This window comes from Dothidotthia symphoricarpi (genome assembly GCF_010015815.1).
Source record: "Dothidotthia symphoricarpi CBS 119687 unplaced genomic scaffold P153scaffold_18, whole genome shotgun sequence".
In the NCBI taxonomy this organism is placed as follows: domain Eukaryota; kingdom Fungi; phylum Ascomycota; class Dothideomycetes; order Pleosporales; family Dothidotthiaceae; genus Dothidotthia; species Dothidotthia symphoricarpi.
Window position 1 is genome coordinate 880,846 of NW_022985025.1, and position 22,495 is coordinate 903,340.

The 22,495-nt window shown below is 51.9% G+C and overlaps 9 protein-coding genes across 9 annotated transcripts; 2 read left to right on the forward strand and 7 right to left on the reverse strand.

The window, feature by feature from the left end:
* Positions 1-309: 309 nt before the first annotated feature.
* On the forward strand, positions 310-1,083 carry P153DRAFT_298418 (uncharacterized protein; the record flags this gene model as incomplete). The annotated part of the gene is made up of 2 exons (XM_033664211.1): positions 310-566; positions 714-1,083. The coding sequence occupies 2 exons, from the start codon at positions 310-312 to the stop codon at positions 1,081-1,083; spliced, it is 627 nt and encodes a 208-aa protein (XP_033520664.1).
* A 98-nt stretch (positions 1,084-1,181) lies between these two features.
* On the reverse strand, positions 1,182-2,339 carry P153DRAFT_378460 (uncharacterized protein; the record flags this gene model as incomplete). Its single annotated transcript, XM_033669796.1, has 2 exons — positions 1,182-2,234; positions 2,313-2,339. The coding sequence occupies 2 exons, from the start codon at positions 2,337-2,339 to the stop codon at positions 1,182-1,184; spliced, it is 1,080 nt and encodes a 359-aa protein (XP_033520665.1).
* Positions 2,340-2,510: 171 nt separating this feature from the next.
* P153DRAFT_89275 (uncharacterized protein) lies at positions 2,511-4,780 on the reverse strand. Its single transcript, XM_033673467.1, has 3 exons — positions 4,264-4,780; positions 3,756-4,073; positions 2,511-3,702 (listed from the first exon to the last, which is right to left on the reverse strand). Exons 1-3 carry the CDS (start codon positions 4,372-4,374, stop codon positions 2,683-2,685), a joined length of 1,449 nt encoding a protein of 482 aa, XP_033520666.1. The 5' UTR covers positions 4,375-4,780; the 3' UTR covers positions 2,511-2,682.
* On the forward strand, positions 4,631-7,479 carry P153DRAFT_369612 (uncharacterized protein). Its single transcript, XM_033668818.1, has one exon. The coding sequence runs from the start codon at positions 4,871-4,873 to the stop codon at positions 7,316-7,318; it is 2,448 nt and encodes an 815-aa protein (XP_033520667.1). The 5' UTR covers positions 4,631-4,870; the 3' UTR covers positions 7,319-7,479.
* Positions 7,480-9,010: 1,531 nt separating this feature from the next.
* On the reverse strand, positions 9,011-11,658 carry P153DRAFT_89302 (uncharacterized protein). Its single transcript, XM_033673469.1, has 3 exons — positions 11,402-11,658; positions 10,412-11,339; positions 9,011-10,359 (listed from the first exon to the last, which is right to left on the reverse strand). Exons 1-3 carry the CDS (start codon positions 11,457-11,459, stop codon positions 9,225-9,227), a joined length of 2,121 nt encoding a protein of 706 aa, XP_033520668.1. The 5' UTR covers positions 11,460-11,658; the 3' UTR covers positions 9,011-9,224.
* Positions 11,659-12,184: 526 nt separating this feature from the next.
* On the reverse strand, positions 12,185-13,639 carry P153DRAFT_369613 (uncharacterized protein). The gene has a single exon (XM_033668819.1). The coding sequence runs from the start codon at positions 13,211-13,213 to the stop codon at positions 12,560-12,562; it is 654 nt and encodes a 217-aa protein (XP_033520669.1). The 5' UTR covers positions 13,214-13,639; the 3' UTR covers positions 12,185-12,559.
* A 905-nt stretch (positions 13,640-14,544) lies between these two features.
* Positions 14,545-15,002, reverse strand: P153DRAFT_89471 (uncharacterized protein). Its single transcript, XM_033673474.1, has one exon. It carries the CDS (start codon positions 14,885-14,887, stop codon positions 14,591-14,593), a length of 297 nt encoding a protein of 98 aa, XP_033520670.1. The 5' UTR covers positions 14,888-15,002; the 3' UTR covers positions 14,545-14,590.
* A 115-nt stretch (positions 15,003-15,117) lies between these two features.
* On the reverse strand, positions 15,118-15,921 carry P153DRAFT_378463 (uncharacterized protein; the record flags this gene model as incomplete). The annotated part of the gene is made up of 1 exon (XM_033669797.1): positions 15,118-15,921. The coding sequence occupies one exon, from the start codon at positions 15,919-15,921 to the stop codon at positions 15,118-15,120; it is 804 nt and encodes a 267-aa protein (XP_033520671.1).
* Positions 15,922-20,022: 4,101 nt separating this feature from the next.
* Positions 20,023-20,973, reverse strand: P153DRAFT_298357 (uncharacterized protein; the record flags this gene model as incomplete). The annotated part of the gene is made up of 2 exons (XM_033664210.1): positions 20,023-20,633; positions 20,706-20,973. The coding sequence occupies 2 exons, from the start codon at positions 20,971-20,973 to the stop codon at positions 20,023-20,025; spliced, it is 879 nt and encodes a 292-aa protein (XP_033520672.1).
* Between the last annotated feature and the right edge of the window lie 1,522 nt (positions 20,974-22,495).

Here is a 22,495-nt window from a genome sequence, read left to right on the forward strand (position 1 = left end):
GATCTGTCCATTTAATCTATCGTAGTCGCGTGGTGTATATGACCTACCCTTGCGGCTAATATGGAAATCCGGAAGATCATCGCGACCCACACGTCGCAGACAAACATACTTGAGAAGAGGACAGAACGCAATAACAGGATTATCATGCGAGATCGGGAAAGTATAATTATATGCACAAGTAACGTTTAGACGATAGTTTTCAAATTCTATTTTTCGCCCAACATCTTTCTCGTTGAAATTCAACCTCACTTTACTTCCACCCTTCACAACAACAAAGAAAGTTGAACTCACATCACAAAACCGACGACCATGAAACTCCTCACGCTCATCTCCCCAGCCTTCCTGGCTGCATCCGTCTCTGCATCTGCATCCGAGTCCGCATCCGAGGATCCCACACCCGTCGGCCAACTTTGGACCGCATCATGGACGTCGGACGATCTGGCACCATATGAGCAGTCTTGCCACACAAAATCAACTTACAAGGCGTCGATTTATAAACTAGGAGAGATGTATCCTGCACTGGAAGACTACACTGCGAATTTGAAAATGTTTTATAGTCAACAGCTGTGAGTCTCCATCTACGCTTCCCTTCCTTCGAATTCTCCACTATGCTATGTTGTATATCCAAGTCTTCTTCATCATTTTTTCTGTTCCTTCGCCTCTGTGCGAGCTGCTCGCGTTCTTTGAATGAAACAGTTATTAATATATCGAAGCTACCCCGGCTCCTGGGCTGGTTACGATGCGCACGGAAACGACCGCGAACTCCTTAAAATGCCACTCGCGTCTCTCCCCACGAAAATGCACCGCTGGCTGCAGACTTCAAGCACGCAACGCCACTTCAGCGTGCATGATGATGTAGTTTTCTTTGCACCGGGAGCCATTTACCCGCTTCTGCCGCTGTGGGTCAATGGGAAAGGGGAGTGCGAGGGCGCGTTTGCAGGACTGGAGGAATATGCGAATGAACCGCGGGATGGGGCGGTAATTGGGAAGGTGGACTACAAGAAGACAGGAGAGCGCGAGGTCGAGTTTAGTGTTGAGGGATTGAAGGTGCAAGAGAAAGAGGGCGGGAGACAGGAGTTGTAAGATGCTTTTAGCCCTCTGATTCTTTTATCATTTTTCATTTATCTTTCTTGTTTTTAAGAAAAAGGTTAACTCACCCACTCGCATATTTTCATGTTTGTTCACACTTCCTTCCCCTGGCTTCTCCCCTCCGCCATCTTTTTCCTCTTCTTTTGCTCGCTCTTCGCATGCCCAATCGCAGCCGCCATGTTAAACAGAAATATTACTACAAAGAACACGCACACAACTGCCAAAACAGCCACAACGCTCATCATACTGAACACCACAAACACATACGACCCCTGCAGAAATGCATGGTTGGTCTTGAGCTCATCCAGCCCAGCACCGACCTGCATAGCGCTCAACACCAGGCTGAAAAACACAAAAACAACCAAGATCCAGCTAAAATTCCGCTCGAAAAACACCACGTAGCGATTATACCCGTAGAGATATCCGCGCACAAAATGCGTGAAACAGAATCTAAACCGGTAAATCGAATTGATGCGCCCGAGACGCAAGTCGCCAAATTGGTACCGCATGTTCACCTGATCCAGCGCATTGACATCCACATGGCACACAAAATCCGCGACAAACTCTTTCCACCACATCCACGTGACGAAACTTGGGAGCAGACTGTGCTCGTGCGCAAATTTGAGGTCCAGCGGCGTAGTGATAAGCCAGATGTAGCTCAGCAGCCAACCACAGGCGCTTTTGTGCAGGTCGCCCGCTCCGTCGTGGCATAAGTACTGCGCCCAGAACTCGTAGCTAACCATCCATTCTGGCAACGGCTTGATTAGGATCTCATTTGAGAACTTGAGCAAATGCAGATCCATTTGCATTGTGCCCAGTACTTCGTAGCCCAGCATGCGGTAGCGGTGGAGAGGACGCGCGCGCATAGGTCGTCCAGCCATCCAGAGATGCGAGTGGATTCTGTTTAGGCGCGAGAGATCGAGGTCTGAGGCGAGGAACTGGGGGATATCCGAATTGGCGAGGTAGCAGGCGTTTCCTTTACCTGCGATGGTGGGAAGGGAGGCCAGCGGGGAAAGTGGGAGCGACGTCGCCGTGTCGAGGGCAACATGTGGGGCGGGAGAGGTGGGAGATGAGGAGGAAGGGAGAGTTGGAGGTTCCGGGGGAATTGGACGGGGTGAGAATGGTGGGTTGAGGTGGTGGAGGTGCTGGGGTGGACTTAGTAGGCTGCCATCTTCTTTGAATGTGATATCGCCTTGCGTGCATGCACATGTTCGATAACATACCATCTCGGGGATTTTCTCGTCAGCCATCTTTTCGTGCAAAATCAATGTCAGCGGTTAGGTCGTGTGCGGACATGGGAGTACGAGGAAGCATATATGGTTTATGTGGTGAGGCTATGCGACCAGTGGCACAAGGCTGACACTCCCGTGTACTCCATGATGCAGGTTGCGCCCGCCTACCGCTGCAGGAGCCGAGCGATTGTGGGGGCTGAGCATCGATCAGACGAATAGAATGCGATTGCTATTTATACCTTGCGAGCTTGCAAAGCCACCCAAGCCACATATGAGCATTGGTGCCTGGTACGATTCTTGCCGATACAATTTTGAGTGTTGTTCGAGCCTGCAACTCGATTTTGGTTTACGATGACGGTCATTACTTGCAATAATTCGCAGGAAAGCTTCCTTTCACTCCCCCAACTTCTCCCTGCCACCAATCTTGCGAGCTCTCCGTCTTTTTGACCACGCGGATGCGATCGCCTTCCCTAAACGACAGATCTCCTGGAGTGTGGCTGTCAAAGTCGTACATAGCTGTGACATACTCGGACTGGAACGATCCGATCTTCTTTGGGGGCGGAGGTGGGGGCTTCTTCTTGCCTGCTGCTGGATTGGGCGACGTGCCAGGAGTAGAACCGAGCGAGGTGTTTGAAGGGACCTTGCCAAAGTAGTCACCATGCCCGTTTGTACCGCCATTCGAATACGATGACCCATAGGAGGGGCGGCGGCCATATTGATCTGCGCCGGATGAAGGACTCAACATCGAAGAGCCAGCCCCAATCCTTGGTTTGGTACCATTGAGGGAGTTAATTGAAGGCTTGCTAGACAGGCTTACAGGAGGGCCGTTCTCGGATGGTGGAGCCAGGTTTGTTGATGGCCTTGAAAACCTCCCGGCAACGGGAATGCTGTCGCTACTACTCACTCGTCGACCAGGTATGACCTTGTTGCGTAATCCAAGACCGGTCACCGTGTCTCCCTTGTCTGGCAACCTCATAGGCTGGTGGATTGCTTTGCCCTGCTTGAGCAGGGAGAACTCGGATTCCATCTCCATGCGCAAGGAGGTGAAGCTAGATTCCCAGAGGGGAATGACTTCTTCCGGCTCAGGTGGCGGGTCTGGGTATCCCTGCTCGTGAGAGTACTGATGTAGCACCGTGTACAGGTTTCCGATGAGATTGTTCTGTAGGATAATCTGGTTCGCGAGGAGGTGAGGCAGGAGGGAGAAGGTCGCGGTGTTTAACGGGGGCAGCGAGACCCGGAGGCTTTCGTCTGCCTGATGGTATGCTTCTGCAGAACGTTCAAGATCAGCTTCATGCTTGTGCAAGGCAACATTCTCTCGCTCTGAGCGCGTCGTCTTCTTCTGGAGAGCTTCGCAGCGACTCTTGTAGCGCTCGTAATCAATCTGCAAGACACGGGGTCAACAACGTCAGGAGTGGGAGGTGACATGTGTCGTACCTTTGCGTCGTCGCGCTTCTTCATAGACTTCTTGATGGGTCTCAGCGAGTCTTTGGCCAGCTTGGCGGGTACGATCAGCTTCCGTTCGATGTCCTTGACTTCCTCCAGCATGTCCGTCTTGAGCTCAGCAAAGGCCTCCTGGAGCGCCGAAACACGCTCCAAGGTTGCCTGAGGGGTGTCGGCTGCGACATGCGAGCTGTGTCCGCCTTTCTCATCGCCCAATGGCTTGAAGATGGTGTGCAGGTGCTCGACAGTGGCCAGCTGGTGGTTGAGGATGTTGGTCCACGCGTCACGCCATTGCTTTGCGCAAGTTTCGAGCTGGGCGCTGATCAGTTATCCGTTCGACATGACAGTACTGACTCTGTTTCGGCAGAGTATGTGCAAATGAGATCAAACATGGCTCTCGGTGAGATTGCGCAGGGACAGGGGAGTTTGTTGAACAAGACGCAACCCCGCCTGTTCGGACCTTCTCAACATGCCACATCTATGCAGCGGAAAACAAACGCACCTTTTCCAGCATCGTTTCTGAGTCGTTAAAATCGCGCAGCATGGCTTCAATGTCGGCTTCATTAGGCTGCCTGGGCAGGAAACGCCCGATGGATCTCTGCACACGCTGCATCTTGGACGGCGACGGGAGTTACGGCTGGGTGAAGAGTTGGGGGTTCAGAGGGAAGTATTGTTCAACGTGAGGATGTTTGGCCAGCGACGCGAACTAACAAGTGGCTGTGCTCTTTGGCGTAGAGTCAAAGGGTCGTGGACCAGGGTGCTGGATAGGCGGCCCCGCGTTTCACAGCCCAGCTGGCAATGTGGTGCAATTGATGAGACAACAGAAGGTCAGCCTGGTGAAGCGTCCCAACAACACACAGACGTGCCATAGTCTGTGGTCATGATACCGGGATTGACCGCGGCCTCTCCTCTTCTGGGAGCCTGGCCGCCCTGACCGGTGAAGGAAGGAGCTCCGCACGCTAGACGCATCACGTGTGTTCGCGGAAAGGCAGTCGCGTCGCCGTCATGTCCACGACGCCTCCACCACCCCATCCAACACTCTCGACGCCAGTCTCGCCCTTGATGTCTGCCGACATCGGCGCGACGCGCAGAATTCGAATATTCACGCGATGACTGCTCCTTTGCGAAGCACGCCCCACTCGTCCGCCGTCCCCGCCTCTCAGAATACAGCACCCGTCGCAGAGTTCCGATGTCTTTTTACGCACGACCTCAGACGAAAGCAAAAGAGGTGGCAGGATGGCTACCTCAAGTTCCACACTTTCAACAATCGCGTCATGGTGTACGATCAGACGCGCTACTTTCTGGGAGACACCTACTACAAAGAGAGCAATGAGCTGCACGAAGGCGATGAGCTCACGCTTGACAAGGGCATCATGGTGGAGGTCTCGGAGGCAATGGGAGTTACACAGACGGACCTGACACCTCTTTTTGAGAACAAGACCAAAGACTCGCCCGCGCGCCCGAATGCGACTGCCCCACCACGTCCATTCCAGCCCCCATCCAGCGTGGCGCCTAGCAAAACCGTACGATCAGGGTCCCAATTGAAACACAAGTCTTTAAACACATTGCTCGGCGCTTCAAAAGGTCCCATCGGCAAATCCGTGCCAATGGAGTCGCCATATGAAGCTCGCAAGGAGAAGGAGAAGGCGAACGAGTGGGAGACAGAGAGAGCAACAAAGAGGCAGAAGACGGCGCAGGATTCAGCAACCTCCAGAGTCTCTAGCCCTCCACTAGATGACAGTCCTGTACCAAGGAAGAATCTGCCTCTATGGGCGAGGACGTCAGACGCGAAGACTGCTCGAGTGTCTGACAAGTCAATACCACATGGGGCCACCGTCATTACTCTCGACTCCTCGTCGGATAAGTTTTCTGCCATCTTATCAGATGTAACACTTCCATGCACGTCTCCTGGACTAGTAAGAACAAGGCCCAGGTCTCCAGTCATGCCAGCGCTACCATCGGTCACCCAAATCGTGTCTGAGAAGCCACCTGTGCAAACACCAAGGATACCTCGAGGAAAAGTGCCGGTGCCCCATGTCAAAGCTATGAAGACGCCCCAACGACCTGCACCTGCTTCCTCGCCTCCAGTCAGTGCATCGAATCGCTTGACCAATGTCGACTTCGCAGTACAGTCTGCACAGAAGTCACCGGTACAGATGCCACACGCACAGCAAGTGCCTACAGACAAACCGCAAACAGCACATTCACTCCCATCTGCTCCGCCTCGAAACCCCAAAGCCAAGTCCCTACGCCTATCTGCTGGAGTGAAGCGTGGGATGTTACTCTGTCAATCGTTGCCACAGCAGGTACAAAGTGCTGGAAGCCAATCTCGGGTATCAGTTGGAAAGCAAAAGGCCGAGAGCGTGCTGAGAATTCCAAATAAAGATTCGTCAGCTAGTGCCAGTTCACGAAGCTCACGAAGCACAGCTGCAGGCGACGCACTGCCTCGAACCAAACGAAAGGCCCTCACCTCATCTACAGGTGAGGTCTCAAAGAGGGCAAGGATCTCAGAGTCGCCAGCAGATGGATCCCTGGATATTTTCGATGATCCAGAAGTCGTCCATGGTCTTCTGGATCAGCAGTTGATGGTCCCTTCGCCACCATCAGAGCCTTGGCGATCTCCTTCTCCACCTGTTTCAAAAACACCAAAGCCAAAGCAGACTACGACGAAGAAACTTGCAAAGAAAGATACGGTTGTCCGTAAGCCTCCTCTAATGCTTGCCGACCCTGAGGTTGCTCAAGCAAGGTCACTTTCGCCAAAAGGCGCAACACGAAAAACTCAACCAAAAAAAGCGACCGTCTTGAAACCTCAACCAGCTCGCAAAGTCTCGCCGCTTGCAGCTCCCGTACTGGAAGCTCCTCAACAACCTTCCAGGGAGGTATCTCTCGCACGAACCGACGTCTCTGAAAGTACTTCAAGGGCCTCCTCCACATCACCTCGGAAACTCGCTCTCTCCACAGGTGGCTTCCGCAAGAAACCCAAACGCAACGAGCCCCACCCCACAATAGTAAATCCGGATCTAGAGGTCATCTCAGCTCCCCGCAATGAGAGCGTAGCCCTCCCTCCACATCCCCTTCGAGCTGGCAAAAAGGGCCCGCTTATGAGCACAACTGAGCTCGCCGCACTATTGCAGAAATCGAAGAAGACTTCGAAGGGCCTTACTGTAGGCAAAGAACACAGCGTCGTTGCTGGTAAATCTCCCAATCGCACCTTCAGACGCGTAAGGAGCGAGAACGATGCGCCGATCCCGAGTACAAGCGAGGAGTGGGAGAAGCGTAATCTGCCAAAACCTCCTGCTGATGACGCCGAAGGTGAAGGGGTACAAGTAGAACCGAAGACCAAAGTTGGTGGTCTGGCGGCATTGATCAAGAAGACGGATCCGAGGAAGAAGCTGCAGCGCGCGAGGAGTCTCACTGTTGATACGAATGCATCGGTATCAGAGGCGGAGAGCAATTTGCCGAGTCCGGTCGTGGATAAGGATGTTGGGCCGTGGAGCACCGAGGCTTTTGACTTGTTTGATTGGAGGCCGCCGAAGATTGGAGAGGGAAAAACTTGATTGAGATGAGATTGGTGTTGGCATGAGGTTATGAGTGCATGATGTATTTCTATAATGTCGATTATGTGACGAGTCTGACGGATGATGGCCTTGAAATGAAAATCGCATTTAAAATTGATATATCATCGCGGAATATTCGCACGATAATCTCTAATCCCTACTTAACTCCATCAAAACATAACGCTCAGTATCGCTGGAGTCAGCTTCACGCTTTTACACACAATGCGAAGATCACTCAAACATGATGTTGATGGAGGTATATAAGACCGGGGTATCAATTGACTTGATACACCTTTTGTACATGTCTATGTAATTGACACTGTGCTTTTAGGTCCGAATGTAGTTACAACGAAGAGGCTTACACATATAGCCGTAATATCACTGTTACAAAATAGGACGTTGATGCCGAGACCTAATCGTTGAGTCGAATCATGGTCCACAAGGAAAGCTTGTTTGAAAACTGAATAGTTGAGCTACACGAGCGATAGAAGAGAATTATATGCAAAGTATATATACTCAGCATCAGTACCGGGGGAGTTGACATGAATTTATTCGACTTCGTGAAAGCTCAGATCGCCATTATTAGAATTCTTTTTCTTGCCATTGGTTTTGTAACGTCTATTCGCTACTAATGCAGCCAGGTATGTCTCAAGATTAGGGCGCTTGTCCAAGATACTCAACGGACAAAGACTGAGTGCCCAAGGTACGATGATGTCTAATGCTTTTAGACATGCTCTGCTCCTCTTACAAATCGACAAGCTTCTTTTTTTCTACGCTGATAGCGAGGTCTCAACATGCGTCGAACATTAGACCGAAGAGACGCGTCGAAGGTAGGTGATTTCAGAAGGCTGACTCTGAAATCGGTCTGCTAGCATCTACATCCTCAATCGTCTGATTGAAGCAGTGCAAACCGACCTCAGAAGATATAGTCGTACCAATGGTACCCTGCCGGAGCGATCCACCGCATGTGGTTGTGCACTATGGATCTTTTCAAACCCTTTCCGTGAGCGCCCACTTTATCTCCGTCCCTCATATCTCTGTTATTGTCTTGATCTCCATGACGACCTAGATCATCACCTAGCCCCTTGGTCTGCCAGTGTGTATCCGCTACCAGCGCTATATAACAAGGGACATCCTGTTGACATCCGGTCTTAAATAGATAGATGGGTATATTGGAAAGCTGAGAGTACCACGGATGGATTACGTAGCTAGGCTCTGGCTCGAGTAGTGTAGGGGTTTGTCCATGGATAGCATGTATACTATACGACAAATTAGCGACTCGTAAATTTTACGCGAAAGTCGTAAACTTACCTCATTGCATGGTGAAAAGGTTGATATAATCTTTGTGGACTAGGCTGAGATCGAGAATCCCATTCTCTCTGTACACATATGCGAAATCCATTGTAAAGACCCCGATAATATCTTTGATACTCTGGGCTCCATATCCAGCCCCCAGGCATCAGGTTCATTGCATGCATATGCTCCCTGATTGTGTGTATGGAAGAGAAGAGGCTGACGTTAAGAATAAATTCACAATAACGCCAAGGTGGAGTTCTTTGCTAGCTATCCATTAGGGGACGTGATCACTAGGCGCAGCAAGCAGTATCCCATGACGACCGGCTATACTTGCAGGGAGTTGCTGGTGTTGGATATTGAGGCGTCCCCCTTACGTATGTAGCCGACCAATCCTGTCGACTGATACAAAGGTCCTTCAATTCTCTCCCATGTCCAGATATCAGTTGTACCAATAGGGTGAGCTTGCACTTACTCGGTTAACCGAAATTGCAAGCAAGAGCCTCAAGTGCCGCCTGATGTGGAAATGAGAGTTGACTTGCCGTACTATGCAGGACAGACTAGCATTATGTGAGTTCCAGATACGGGGCCGTTATTCGAATCTTACGTTCTTTTACTCAGTATTGCTGCATCGGCTGACAACAAACCTAGGAAATTTCCATAAAACGAGCCATGGTAACAATAACAACTTGTGAAGGACAAGAGGTTCCCACTTGATCTCATCACTTTTCATGACTCCACGATCCTCGATTTCCTCATCATGTGCTGTTTGACTCTGTAAATTTTGCGGTTGCATCTGGGTTTGCGGCAGAGCTGCCGTCGTGGATGTTCCAGCTGTGGGCGTAATTGTGGCTGCTACTGCGGTCAAGCTTTGATCCGTGGCCCCTAGCCCTGACGTGTTTTGCGAATTCAAACTCGACTGACTTTGGGATGCTCCGACTGGTTGAGATATTTGCCCTGAAGCAGCTCTGGAGGCTCTGGTGTGGGAAGTAATGTTCGTGAAAATATTCCTGATGCTCTCGGTACCTCTTGCTACCTTAGTTTCAATGGGAATCCAATCCAAACTGACAACGCAAAGGACTGGAAGCGAAAGGCAGATGATAATGAATGCCACAAAATTGAGACCAGAGTAACCTTCAGGCGAATACTTGAACTTGCCACAAAGATTGCCGTAATTCTCTGTGATCTGATAGTAGCCATCTTTCCCTTCGTGCACAGAGTCTTCCCCACTTGCGACACTCCATGCGTTAATCTGGGTCCGAGCATGCGCTATCGCAACCAGGTTTTCCATTTCATCAACCCAGTGATATTCGCCTAATGCATCAGAGAAGTATTTCGATACACCTTTTTGGGCTAGAAGTCCACGACCTTGACGCTTCTTGATCGAATCAAATATGTCTGTACGATGAAGCGATGTGTACAAGAGTGTGAGTTCCGGTGTCCACTCAAACTTGGTGATATCATCCGGTGCCCTGATAGACCAGCAAACCATTTCGTCTGCTGAGCACACTTCTATAAGATTGATGCATGCGAGTGGGCGAGCTCGAGGATCAGAATTTCGAAACCAGGGTTTTGGATCTTCCGGTATCCACACTGGCGTGTCCGCAGGAAAAATTGCATCGTCGCTTCGTTTTTCGTAGAGTATTCGGAGTGACGAGACAAATACTATGGTTAGAGTGCTATACTTCGGTATCGTAAGTTCTGATCGTGGCTGCCATAGGAGTGGCTCTGAGGCCGAGTTGTAGGCACTTGGACATGATGTTAGTGAATACGTTGACATTAAAGAGCTTGCATACTGACTAGAGATCATACACTGGAGTAAGACGATCCCAAGGGTCTCCAACAGTCTTGTATGTATAATTCACTGGAGGGTCATCGCCGGGTTTTCCTCCATAATAGTAGTAGTAGGTTGTGGTTCCGTTCTCAGTTACATTCTGTACAAAGGGATACTCCATGCTGAGCGGGGTGCATTTCGTGCTGCGACGAAATTTATGAGTCGTGGGGCTGTTGATACCGAGGTCGCTTGCATCGATAGTCGGGGTAGTGAAAGTAACTGTGAGGTTCTGACGACAAATATCGTTTTGAAAAGGACAGTCGTTCGTGTAGTTTGCTGCACGAAATGGAAGTTTAGAACGGTAGAACAAGTTGCATCGTACGGCATTAATTCCAGAGACTGGGCCGTAACAGTCTTTTGCATATTCAGCTGCTCTTTCCTCTCTTTGGAGGTCGAGCAGTCCTGCCCGTGTAGCTGCTTCGGATCGACTTTGACCGTCAAAGATCCAAAGTCCGCAACGATTCGAGGCCAACCTGGCTGGCTCTGTCAACCTGATTGTTGATGCATAATATCCTCCAACGATCATCCCAGATGCACAGAGCGCCACTACGGCTGTCAGGACGATGAGACGTAGTCGTTCTCCTCGAGTCAGGTCTTCGTTGGATACGGATTCCGAAAAGAGATCGCGAACGCCACTTGTTCTCTTGATAACCCTGGCAAGAGCTTGTGGATCTGCCGTAGTGGTCACTCGTGATCCATGACCTAGTAACGAGGAGCGCTCCGAGAGAGAACTATCATTGTTTGAACGTTGTGATGGTTCCTTCTGACGCAAATGAATGAACAGTGCGAAGTTACCTAGTATTTTTTTGAGGTATTTCACAGACCACGACAGCCATACAGTCGCGATAGCAATCATAGCATAACCCCATGAATCCGAGACCGACAAAATAATATCTGAAAATAAAAGTGAGGATTAGCTCGGATGAGTGCTTATGCGATATTTGCGGCTGCCTCACCTCCAGTGGTATAATCTTTCCACACACCAGTAATGGCGCGATTCTTATTAACGTTCATTCTAAACCCAAGTAACTGACAAATGAAGGTGGTGTATCAGAAGTTACGGCTGGAGGTACGAGTTACAGGTTATGAGAAAGAGTGCGAAAGTTCGAACTCTTGTGTGTTTTCAAAGCGGTGGACGGAAGGCTGACACGCAGGCGCGCGTGCCAATGCCTGAATGCCACGAGTCGTTTGCCTACTGAAGCCTGTGTTAATTTCGGACTGAACTCAAGCTCAACGTATGAAACGAATATTGGAATACGCTCAATTTGGCATAGGTCGATGGAGGATCGATGAAGCCCCCAAGTCGTCAGGCAGGTCGACCTGGTCAGCCGGCTCGTGCTCCAGCCTCGTCACAATTCGAGCCAGTCAGGCACTGCTGGTACGCGATCTTCTTGTTCGTGTCATTTCCATGCCTCATTCTTGACTGGCCGCTAGTAGCTTATGGTACTTCTGCCATCCTGTCATACTGCCGTTCGTTTCTGTCATAACCATATTGTATGCAGCCACATCAACTATATCGTCATTCGTGGTAGGGTGATCGTGAGGCTTCGAGGCTAGGCATGAATTGTTCGTCAATCTCGTGGAATCACTTACGCGGATAAACAAGCATCTCTTGTCTGTTGATTGAGGGATTCCGCGGCTGATGAGATTAGGCTAGGATGACATAATGGTCGTAGCTAGTCCCTATTTCAGAAGTCACAGCTCTCTCCACACTTTTCATGATCTGAAAGTCAATCAATATGTCAACATGTTCCTCAATCTGGCGGACATAGACTCCATCTGACCTACAAGTACGAATTGCCAATCGATAACTTGCCTTCGCCACCCAATCCACTGAGAGCACTATATGGCGCATGATCTTGAGAATTTTAAGAACACCAAAGAGTATATGTGGGTTTCATTTCAGTTCGTGAAGTCCATCTTATATCTATAATAGACTAACGGCAAGCTAATATATGTGCTCTTACGATTGCGAAAAATACCGAACATTGTGACAAAAATAGTACCGTTAAGAGATTACAATACTAAGAGATCTTACTACCCACATATTCCAACTTTCCAGCTCAGGACTCGGTCAGCCAATTCCACGCCATACTCAACGAGTCTTCTAACATTTAAGACTCTGTCGTCACCTCCGGAACAGCAAACCTACTGGTCGTCTTCGTCTGCCCTTTGGCTTCCGCAACACCCAAGACTGCCTCATCAGTCTGCGAAGGTTCCACAGCCATGATCTCTATCGGTATCAGAGAATGTGAGTCGGCTGAACGCATCGCCACCATTGCTGTTGACGACACAACCAACTCCTTGAGTGGAAAATTATCCATCGAAGTAGTAACAAAAGCATGGGTCCAGCCCTCCAACAGGGGATTCCTCGCCGACGCATTCCCGCTTGAGCCGTGACCAGACGAAGTATATAACGGTCTCGGATTCCACAGCATAGAATGATACAGTAGCGCAACGGTCTGACCCGTAACATTCGGATGTGTAAACGCCCACGTCGCCACCACACGCGGCCGTCTTGCTGCCCCAAACCTCGTATACGGCCAATGCACCGGCAGCTGAGCGAGATACTCCGTCGGAACCACAGCACCACGCGTTAACTCACTTGCCCACCACTCTGTCGGAGCCGCCGGTCGAGTGACGCCTGGCGGCGTGGTAGACGGCACGTTCATGCCTGGCTGCGACGTGAAGCGATCCGCGAGCGTCGTTATGTCGGACACTTGGGCGGGGAGTTGAGAGAAGGACGGCGGTTGGTGTGTGTCTTGCATGAAGGTTAGTGTGGCGGTAAGGAAGAGGTAGAGGTTTGGTTGGAGAGTGTTGCAGAAGTCGTTGATGGCCCATGTCCATTTTTGGATGGGGCTGGTGGGTGCGAAGGCGGACTTGCCGGCTTGGGCGAAGCAGGATATGCAGTTTTGAATTGGTGAGAAAGGAGGGAGGCGTGGTGGCGTTAGTATACTATGGTTGTGATGTGGCGGTTAGCTTGGAGGGTGTCGATAAGAGCTTTGGGAGCAGGGGAACGCACTTCTTATACTGCGTGCCCTTGTCTCGGCAAAGACATTGCTTGTATACGTTGCTCTCGAGCCAGGGATCTGTGGGGTCTGTTATCGTGCCAAATGCCTTGTAGCAGTTGGTTATGTCTGTGAAGACGATACTACATTCGTCCAAGGCCCAACAAGCGTCATATTGGCCTGTGGGTGGGGATGTCTGTTACTTTTAGTTCCATGTACATATCCCGAGTTCATCGACTTCGAGGCTTACCCAAGGTGAGGCTGTACTGGTTGTCGTTCGGTCAGGACTATTCAACATCAGTCCATCAACATAAACATCGAGACCAGATTTGATGAACAACATACACTTCCCACACACACAGCGTCGTGGTCATCGTCTCCAAAGTCGTAGTTTTACAACTCCTCACTAAGCTCGGCGCACTCGTCACCGTCTCCGTCACTGTTCGACATGTTGTTCCGACACCATCAGTCGGGGCATTCAGGCTCAACCGAGGACCTGTCAGAATGGGGTGACATGTAACGCTTAGCCTGAGCGACGCCTTTGGAGACGGAGTCAAAGTTGGAGTAGGAATCAGCGTCAGACTTGGAGTCGTACTTTTCCACCTTGACGTTGGCGGCCTCGGGGCGAAAGTCTGTCCCACAACAGCCAGAGGTACTACAATGAGCAGCAGAAGATAGCCTAGCATGGTGATGTGATGAACAAAAGGCCTGGCAGAGTACGCGTATGAAGTGGGCGATCATATCAGCGATTTGTGTGAATTTGTCGAATTCCTTCACATCGGAACAAACGACGTACAACCGAACCTCAAGTCATTTTCCAAGGCCGTGTCTTCCCACCAGCCCAATTGCCGGTCATACCTGAACATGTCAAAACATTCTGACTGCGTTTCTCCAGTACGCGGCGGATACACATCGCACTACGAGACTAACGCTTCCCTCTTCCCCATATACATTAAGATTCCACGTTAGATCCGGAATTCACATCTCGCAGTCGTTAGTCAACACGCACGAATGCAAAGCGTGTTTTCCAGGTAACTGATGTAGTCGAGAGTTCTGTATAGCGTAGTGAGTTATCCGATATTGGCACAATAGACACTCTCTCACAGGGTGGAAACACATGGTGCTATCTCTCGTCGACTAATTGACATTGCAAACCCCACGAACGCACATACACGCGTCGCCCACGCACCCGACTAAGCTACCAAATCTCGTGACATGCCATGCCATCCCATGGTAGACGACCACACCGACCCAGAACCAAACCCAGATTCGCACCGAGACGAATACGAGTACGACCGAGCCGTGCTCAAACACCTTCGGCAAGAAAAAGGAAAAACGAGGGGACAAAGCCCGCCCACCGTGCCGCGGAGACAAAGATGAGGACGAAAACAAAGCCGTGACATCACGAGTAAAAAGTGCGATAAAACGATACATAGAATATTAATACCGAGATGGAATTAGATTCAGCGAAGAAAAGCCGAGAAGGATTAAATGTGTAACTGTAATACTAAGAAGAAGAAAACGATGAGGAGGAGCAATAGGAGGGAAGAAAATTAACCTCATCCCGCGGTACATTTCAGAATTTCAGACCTTTCGACCACGAAACGGGGATGAAGGAAAGAACAGGACGAAGGGGGGGGAATTTAAGAAAAAAAAGAGACCACTTAATAAATCTCCAGCCCCTCAAAATCCACACACAAGTTCCTCGCTCCCAGATTCCCATTCCCACCATTCCCACCAGCCCTCCTCTCAAACATACTGAGCCCAAAGTTCGCCGGCCGCGACGCATAAACGCCCACCCTCACCAGCTTATCCTCGACGCCCCAGAAAAACCACGTAACCTCGCGGAGTTTCTTCCAGCCGAGCACCTCATCTTCGTACCACACCCACAACCCATACCCAATGCGTTCGATCTTGACGCGCAGATCGAGGCGGCGCGCTTGGTGCGTGGTGAGCGATGTGAGAGCCCAGTCTGCGCCGTCTGAGTTGGCGACGACGGATGTCGCGTGGCAGGCGTTGTTGCAGAATTCGAGGCCGACTTTAACCCATTTTGCGGCGGGGGCGGGGGGTACGTATGCAGGCGGGGGATCGCGGGGGTGCTGGGAGCCGGATTCTTGGGGGATTTGTGTTGTTTGTGGTTGTGTGGCGTCCAGGGGGAGGGAGACGGTGCTGGGTGCCGCTACTTGCGGCGAGACGATGGGTATTTGGACGGGTGGTGCACCGGCGAATATGACGAGGCCTCCTTGATCCCATTCCAGCTCCCAATCCGCTGACACTGTGACCTCGGCGGCTATGAAGGGGTTGCGTAGGGCGGTGTAGAGAATGGGCGCCGTCGATGTATCCCGCGAAGGGGGCTTTCTCCACAAGTCGGTGTTTGGCGGCGCGGAGAGGGTGAAGGAGCCCATCCATTCGGGGACGGCATCGTCGGTTACGTTGAGGGGCGTGAAGGAGGAGCTCGCGGGCGGCATGGCCTCTGTTGGTGCGCTGAAGTCGAGGATAAGCGCTAGTCTCCAGACACGTCCTGGACACGGCAAGCAGTCACGTAGGTATATAGCAAATCGTGCAGTGTCGGCAAAGTATCCTGGTTGCAACGCCGATTCGTATATGGGAGGGATTGTCTAGCCCGGGGTGTGTGACAGTCGTTGCAAGGTCATTCGCTTTGTCTCGTGCTGTGGCAGTCGCGGCAGGGACGCCACATGTAAGCTGACACGGACAGCTGGTCAAATTAGCTGTACCACGGTACTAGATCTGCAGAAGAGAGATCGTGAAGGGCCGCGCAGATCGTCTTGAGTCTGTTCCGTCGTCAGTGGTCTGGTTGCGCGTAACGCCCTCGCCAGCCATCCCCCTTGGAATAAATAGTGCCCAGCACTACTTTATGAACGCTGGTGCGCATCCTGACGTATCCTGCACGCGACGATTCTGCTGCTTACCTGAGAACGAGCGCAGTCCAAGGTACCGGATTGGTTTAAACAAGCTGACCCGAGAACAATGAATATCCTACGACGTCTCAAGTCGCGAGGAAAAAGAAAGCCGGCGCGAGAGGGTGAAAAAGAAACTCGACAAACTTTTTGCCATACATTCATGCGTCTGCACAGTATAAATACGCTGGGGGCAAGAACTTGGCCAGCACGGTTAGTTGTGTTCCGTGCAAGCTGAGCGCTCGCAGCAGTGGGATGCCATCGTGGACGCCGTCTGGCGGGGGCAAACCTGTCCCTGGCACCGTACGGCCGTCGGACAAGCTGGAGGCTTTGAGATGGCGAACCAAAGTCTGACAATGGGCCGGATACGGGCTCGAGGATGGTGCAGTAGACGGCAGAAAAAAGTATCAGTCGGGCGTACGCAACCGCCCCGCCGCTACGTGGACGCTCGCTCGCACCTCATGGTGGAAAAGTCGCATCGCATCACCTCGTCTGGCGGTGGTCGATTGGCAACGCTGTGCAGCGGGAAAGGCAGTCTGTGGCCGAAGGAATGATGAGCTGTCGTTGTGTGACGGCTGGGCAAGGCCAAAAGGTGTTCTTCTTTGAGCATGCATCAACAGGCTTGCTCTGCCATTGGAGCATCGTGCAACTCGCCTCGATTACGTATGCATCGTCTGCTGAAGACGGCAACAAGCATGCGCCGCACGTCAACCGCAAATCTGCGAGAACCACGTTGGAATCGCGGTAGTGGCTGACGGGAGCGCTTCCTACTGATTGCATCATGTGCCGACTACCTACATAAACACGTATGTATTCCTCGCCTTGTTGAGCCTTCCCGCGACATACACAGTACCTCCTGTCTTTCTTCGTCTCAACCTCTAGCAATCCAACCCCTGCGGCAGCAATGGAGAAAAGTGCAAAGTGCAGCAATACTGCATGCTGGAAAGAGCTGGCATGTTCTTGATAGCCATATGTGGTAGATACGCCGACCGCGCTGTTGTACTTTGTGCGTGGTGTTCAGGCAGCTACCCGATGTGCTGTGCTGTGCTGTGCTGTTCGTCAAAACAAAACCTCGCGCCGGACTTGATACTCAGCGAGCGTGGCTCGATGGCGTGTCCATCAGAACGTAATGCACATCAGAGGGTAATGCACGAACTGGCTGTTTCTGTTTGTGGGGCGAGTCTAGTTGGTACTGGTTGGCAATACCTTGCATTGCCACCCCATACAAGATGCCGTCCATGGCTACGCTCCAAAAGTCTGCAAGGTATCGAGCACCGAGACACCGACGACCAAAAAATAGCCGTATAGACCCTACTCGACCGAACAATGCCACACCACACCAGCACACCAGCAGCCCAACTCACTCCCAAGTCATATGCTCAACAAACCCAACCGTCGTGCAACCCCAGCCCGCCTGGACGCACCCTCCCGATAGGCCCCACTCCCTAAGACTACCCTTCCCTCCGCTTATCCCTTACACAAAGTGCGTGTCATTCGATGCTCATTCGACCGTGTCTGCTTGCACTGCGGCACTATCGCAGCATCTCCGTCTGCTGCTCATAACGAAGGCCATGGCACAACCGTAGTCTGTGCTGGCCTACTCGTCTGGAAAGCGTCGAGATCCGATCAGGGCAAACTGCAGACCTGCTTGTCGAACGCGGCGATGATGATTCTCGTAGGTCACCAAAGTGCAGTGCAGTAGCTAGTTGGGATCAGCGACATGTGTCCAAGGCTATGGATATCGGATATGTGCCCGAGCGTCGGGCTTTATGAGATTCAACGGTTAGGATAAATATCATCTACCGTCTATTACTGTTGCGTCATTGTTGACTGCAAGGCGTAATAGGTCTGGTCTTTGGTTGACGACTATCATGTGTAAAGGGCCTCTTAGCCTGTGTCTCGATCACTCAAGCTCCTCTGTAATTGCCTGTGAGCTGAGCTTGGAGGCTCGCCCTTGTGAACAACTTTGCCTACAAACCTCTTCCATTCCCCGTAACCCAGAATCAATAAACAACCCGTATTTCCTTCCCACCTTGCGCGTGCAGTTTTGCTGTCGTTCTGTTGCTGATCGTACGCTACTCGGACGCAGCTACCCGCACAGGAGCTCGCACAAACAGGGGCGTTTAAGCTGTCGCAGAATCGGAACCTAACTAGCTATCAGTGGGGAAGAGGAAGACGCTGTGGTACTAGACGTTTCTTTATAAGAGTACAGCTTCGTTGTACGTGTGTGACGACCGGTGAAGACATGTTGAGTGTAGCTACTGCTCTGCTGAAATGTTTGTCGAGGGAATATTGAGATGCTCGCTGATAAGAACAGCTGTGTATTTGGAAACAATCAGAAGCATAGAGCTCGTTTCTGGTATAACGAATATTGTGTCTGAGTCTGACGGCGCTACTGTTTCAAAACTCGCCTTAGCACCCAAAAATCTTCTTGGAGGATTGCTAACATGTATTTATTCTCAGGCCATGCATTCATAATAGGAGTTTCCCGAGTCAGAATTAAGCAGACGAACGAATGACATGTACATCATGTAGTTAGAGCCGCCTCTAGGCGCTGTATGCATCCCGACCCGCTTTGCAAAATGTGCAGTTCTCGGCTCGTTCAAGTAGTTTTCCTTTCACGGCGAGTTGTCGGCTGTATATGATGACCATTGAGTTGCACTATCGCCGAACTGTAAGAATCTAGACGTCTGATTGTGAACTATCTATTGAAAGTGGATGGATGGGCACTTTTGACCAGGACCTGACTCATGACTTTTGTTGACTGCATCACGCATGTGTTGTAAGTGGAAGCTCGCCAGTCAACGAACGTTTCGAGGCGAGACAGCCGCCCCGCTAAGTTTTGAAAAACAATAACAAGGTTGATCAGGAATAGAGTGTGTGAGTGGAGGGTGATTGACCCGAAATACCGGTAATCGAATAGAGAGGGATATCGGGAGAAGAGTGGAAAAGCGGGCATCGTATGGACCGAAAAAGAACGATAGGACACCATAATTGGGCAGTCGATAGGTCCTTGCCGCTCTAGATGTCTTCACACTCCACGCATTGTGGGGGGAGATGAGGTTGAGTGGATGGAGAGAGGTTGCCCAATGGATCTAGGGTAGACCCTGATCGTAGCTGATCGAGATTGAGATTCAAGCGAACTTTCCACCGCTCTCGCCTGATTGGGAGTGTTGCATGCTTGCATAGCCTGGATTTCCGAGGGGCACCACCTTGCCTCACTCATCCGACGTCGCCATCGGCACGCAAGTCCGCATCGATCGTCCTTGTTGACGCGCCAAACATAGATCGACATACGTTGTTTGGCAGCTGGATTCCATTGGATACCGTTTTTCTAGTGTGTATCATGCGACTCGTAGAGCGGTTCGTACAACGGCAGGAGTTCACAAAAGACAGGGAAAGTCCTTGTAGTTACTGTTGAAGCTCAGTTTGCGTAAAGCTAACACCTGCCGTTTTGATCAGTCTTGACGGGCACACGGACTCCACGGCGGATATCTGCGCGAATCATCTGCAGGGTATGACATGTAGACAGTACTAGATGGGTGGAGTTGACAACGGATATTAGGTCCTCTGCAGAAATTCTGGATCGGTTTCCAGATTCGATTCAGATCTACAGTGATAGCCGAGACCGACGGTTACACATACCGAATCTCAATCCTTGCGATATACGCTTATGCGGCGTGGTAAGGCAGTCGATGAAGCGCAAACCTTGAGCCCCTCCGCTGCTAAAAGGTTGTCGAATGATGTCTCAGGCCGATACTGCAGCTTCCTCAGGCTCTCACTGAAGTGGGGGGCAGTGTTGGGGCGAATGGCTTTTTCGTATGAGTCCCAGGTCTGTAGCTCGATGACGAGATAGCCACCATTTACCAGGGAGGACGAACACTTGCGGAAGAATGTCTCCAGTCCCTGGTCGAGATGCTCAAGGTGGATCCATTTGATGACACTTAGAGCCAAAATTACTTCGTAGACATCTGGGGAGTTTGAGGGTTCTGTCAATACCCAGTCTGCAGTGGAGAATTTTAGGCATGGCCACTTTGGAAGGGTAGGAGCGGTTGATGAGCGACGCGCAGCTTCGTTCTTTGGCTCGATGCGGTACCCGTGATTGAGGACAGCTGATACAGGGAAGTAGTCGGTAATAGATTCCGTGTTCTCTGCCGCAGGTCGGACGCGAGAAGAACGTAATGCTGAAAGTTTTTCGGCCTGGGCTACTAGTTCTGGATCGATATCAATACCAGTGACAGACGCTGCATGAAAATCGAAGGCTTGGCACATGTTAATACATACGAGGGAATTTGAATGATCGGATGCGGGGACCAGGATATCCCTTCACTTACCGAGTTGGCAAGACACGCTTCCAGCGTTGCAGCCAATATCAAGGCACTTCTTGCCCTCGAATATGGCTGGGATTAGAGTCCGGAGCAAGTTGAGGCGAGCGTCAAGAACATGGGTCGCTGATCCGGGGACTTTGGAGGGACCGCTATAGTCTGCAGGGAAGTGAACAGGGTTAGCAGGAGAGCCGAATAGGACAACGAGATGCGAATAGAGACGGGTGAAGTCCGAAAGTGGGGACGAACCCGTGTAGTTGCCATAAACGGTGGCCATGGCTGCCGAGGAGCGATATGGGGCGCAGGTGCAAGTGCGTGTTGAGCCGCCTCTATTGAGGTGACATGTGAAGGCAAAGAGTGGGTCAGCAGGCGGGTGACGATGTGATTGATGCGCCGTCGGGGGATTCGGGGATCGGTGATCGAGGCAGGAGGGGCGGCGAGAAGGCCGTGGACGGTGGACGGTGGGTGGCTCGCGGCGGGCGGCTCGCGTAAGGCTGGGGTGCCCCTCGAGCCTAGCGCAGACGTCGAGCCTAGTGCAGACCACACCCAGTTTCAACGACAAGCGACAAGCGACACGCTCTGGAGGGAGACGAGCCGGCGAGGAGTGCCTGGCTGAGGGCGGATCGAAGGGGCAAGACAGCCGGTCGAGGTGGCACAGGGCGGGCCGAACTGCTCCAGGGTAGCGCGTACCTGCGTGGGTGCCAATGTCACTCTGGTAGGCGGTGGTATGGCTAGGTACCCCCTAAGCGACAGCAGTTTCAATACTTCCCATACTTGTACCTAGCGCATCGCCGTGCAAAGTGGCTTGCCGGGATGGCAGTGCAACTTGCAACTTGCACCTCGCGGTAGCACGCCAGGACGCTCGTGTGAGAAAAGCATCGTCCAGACGCGTCTGAAAGCGGAAAGTGCGCGCTGAACATGGCAGCTGTCGCGATGGGGGTTTCCAGGTCACGCCCGCGCCATGCACGCACTGCTTCAGCCATGGCACGGCGAGCCTGCCGCATTGCCTGCGCTGCATGGGGAGGGCCGTCGAATGGGGAGGGCCAGTCGTCGAATGGGGAGGCACTTGGGCGCGATGTGTCTCCTGCAACGCTCGCTACCAGCAGCCGTGAAGCCCTCACAGGCAGAGCCAGGCACAGCGGGCTCGGGGTGACAGCGAGAGCGGTAGATGGCGTCCCGGAGGGGAAAGGGCGGTCTCAGGCCGTTGATTGTGGTGCATGACCGTTCTGCACGTTGCACCAAGCTCGACCAGAACCCTGGAAACGGGGCTTCGTTTTGAGTGGCCGGCGACGCTGTGTGCCGAGGGAGGTCGCCCGTCGACGACCGAGGGGACGAGGCCATTGGGCTTGCGGAGAGCAGACGGCAGCGAGGAGGGCTGATTCGCCCGTTGGCCAGTTGACACATCGACTTTTCCCGGTTGCCTGCCCTGTGCCGTCATGGCTTCTTTTTTGTTTTGCAGCGATGCGTCCGTGTTCCCCCATGTTGCTTGTGCTGCTCGTTCTGCCCATCGCATCCCCTCCCACACGATGCTCCGCGGCGCTGCCCGACTCGTGCTGGATGGCATGTCCCTCTGCCAGGTTGTCTCTGTCTGCCTACTGCTGGGCTGTCCATGTTACTAGGCCAGGTAGGTTTCGCGTCGCACGCCGTAGCCACACACCCCCTCTGCACACAGACGGCCGATTGTTTGTCTGCTGGCTGTCTGTTTGACCCGGGCATGAGCCTATTCGGCAGCGCCCCACGAAAACCCAGCGCAGTCACACCACAAGAGCATCCGCGCCCGTGCAATCAGAGCGTCGCGA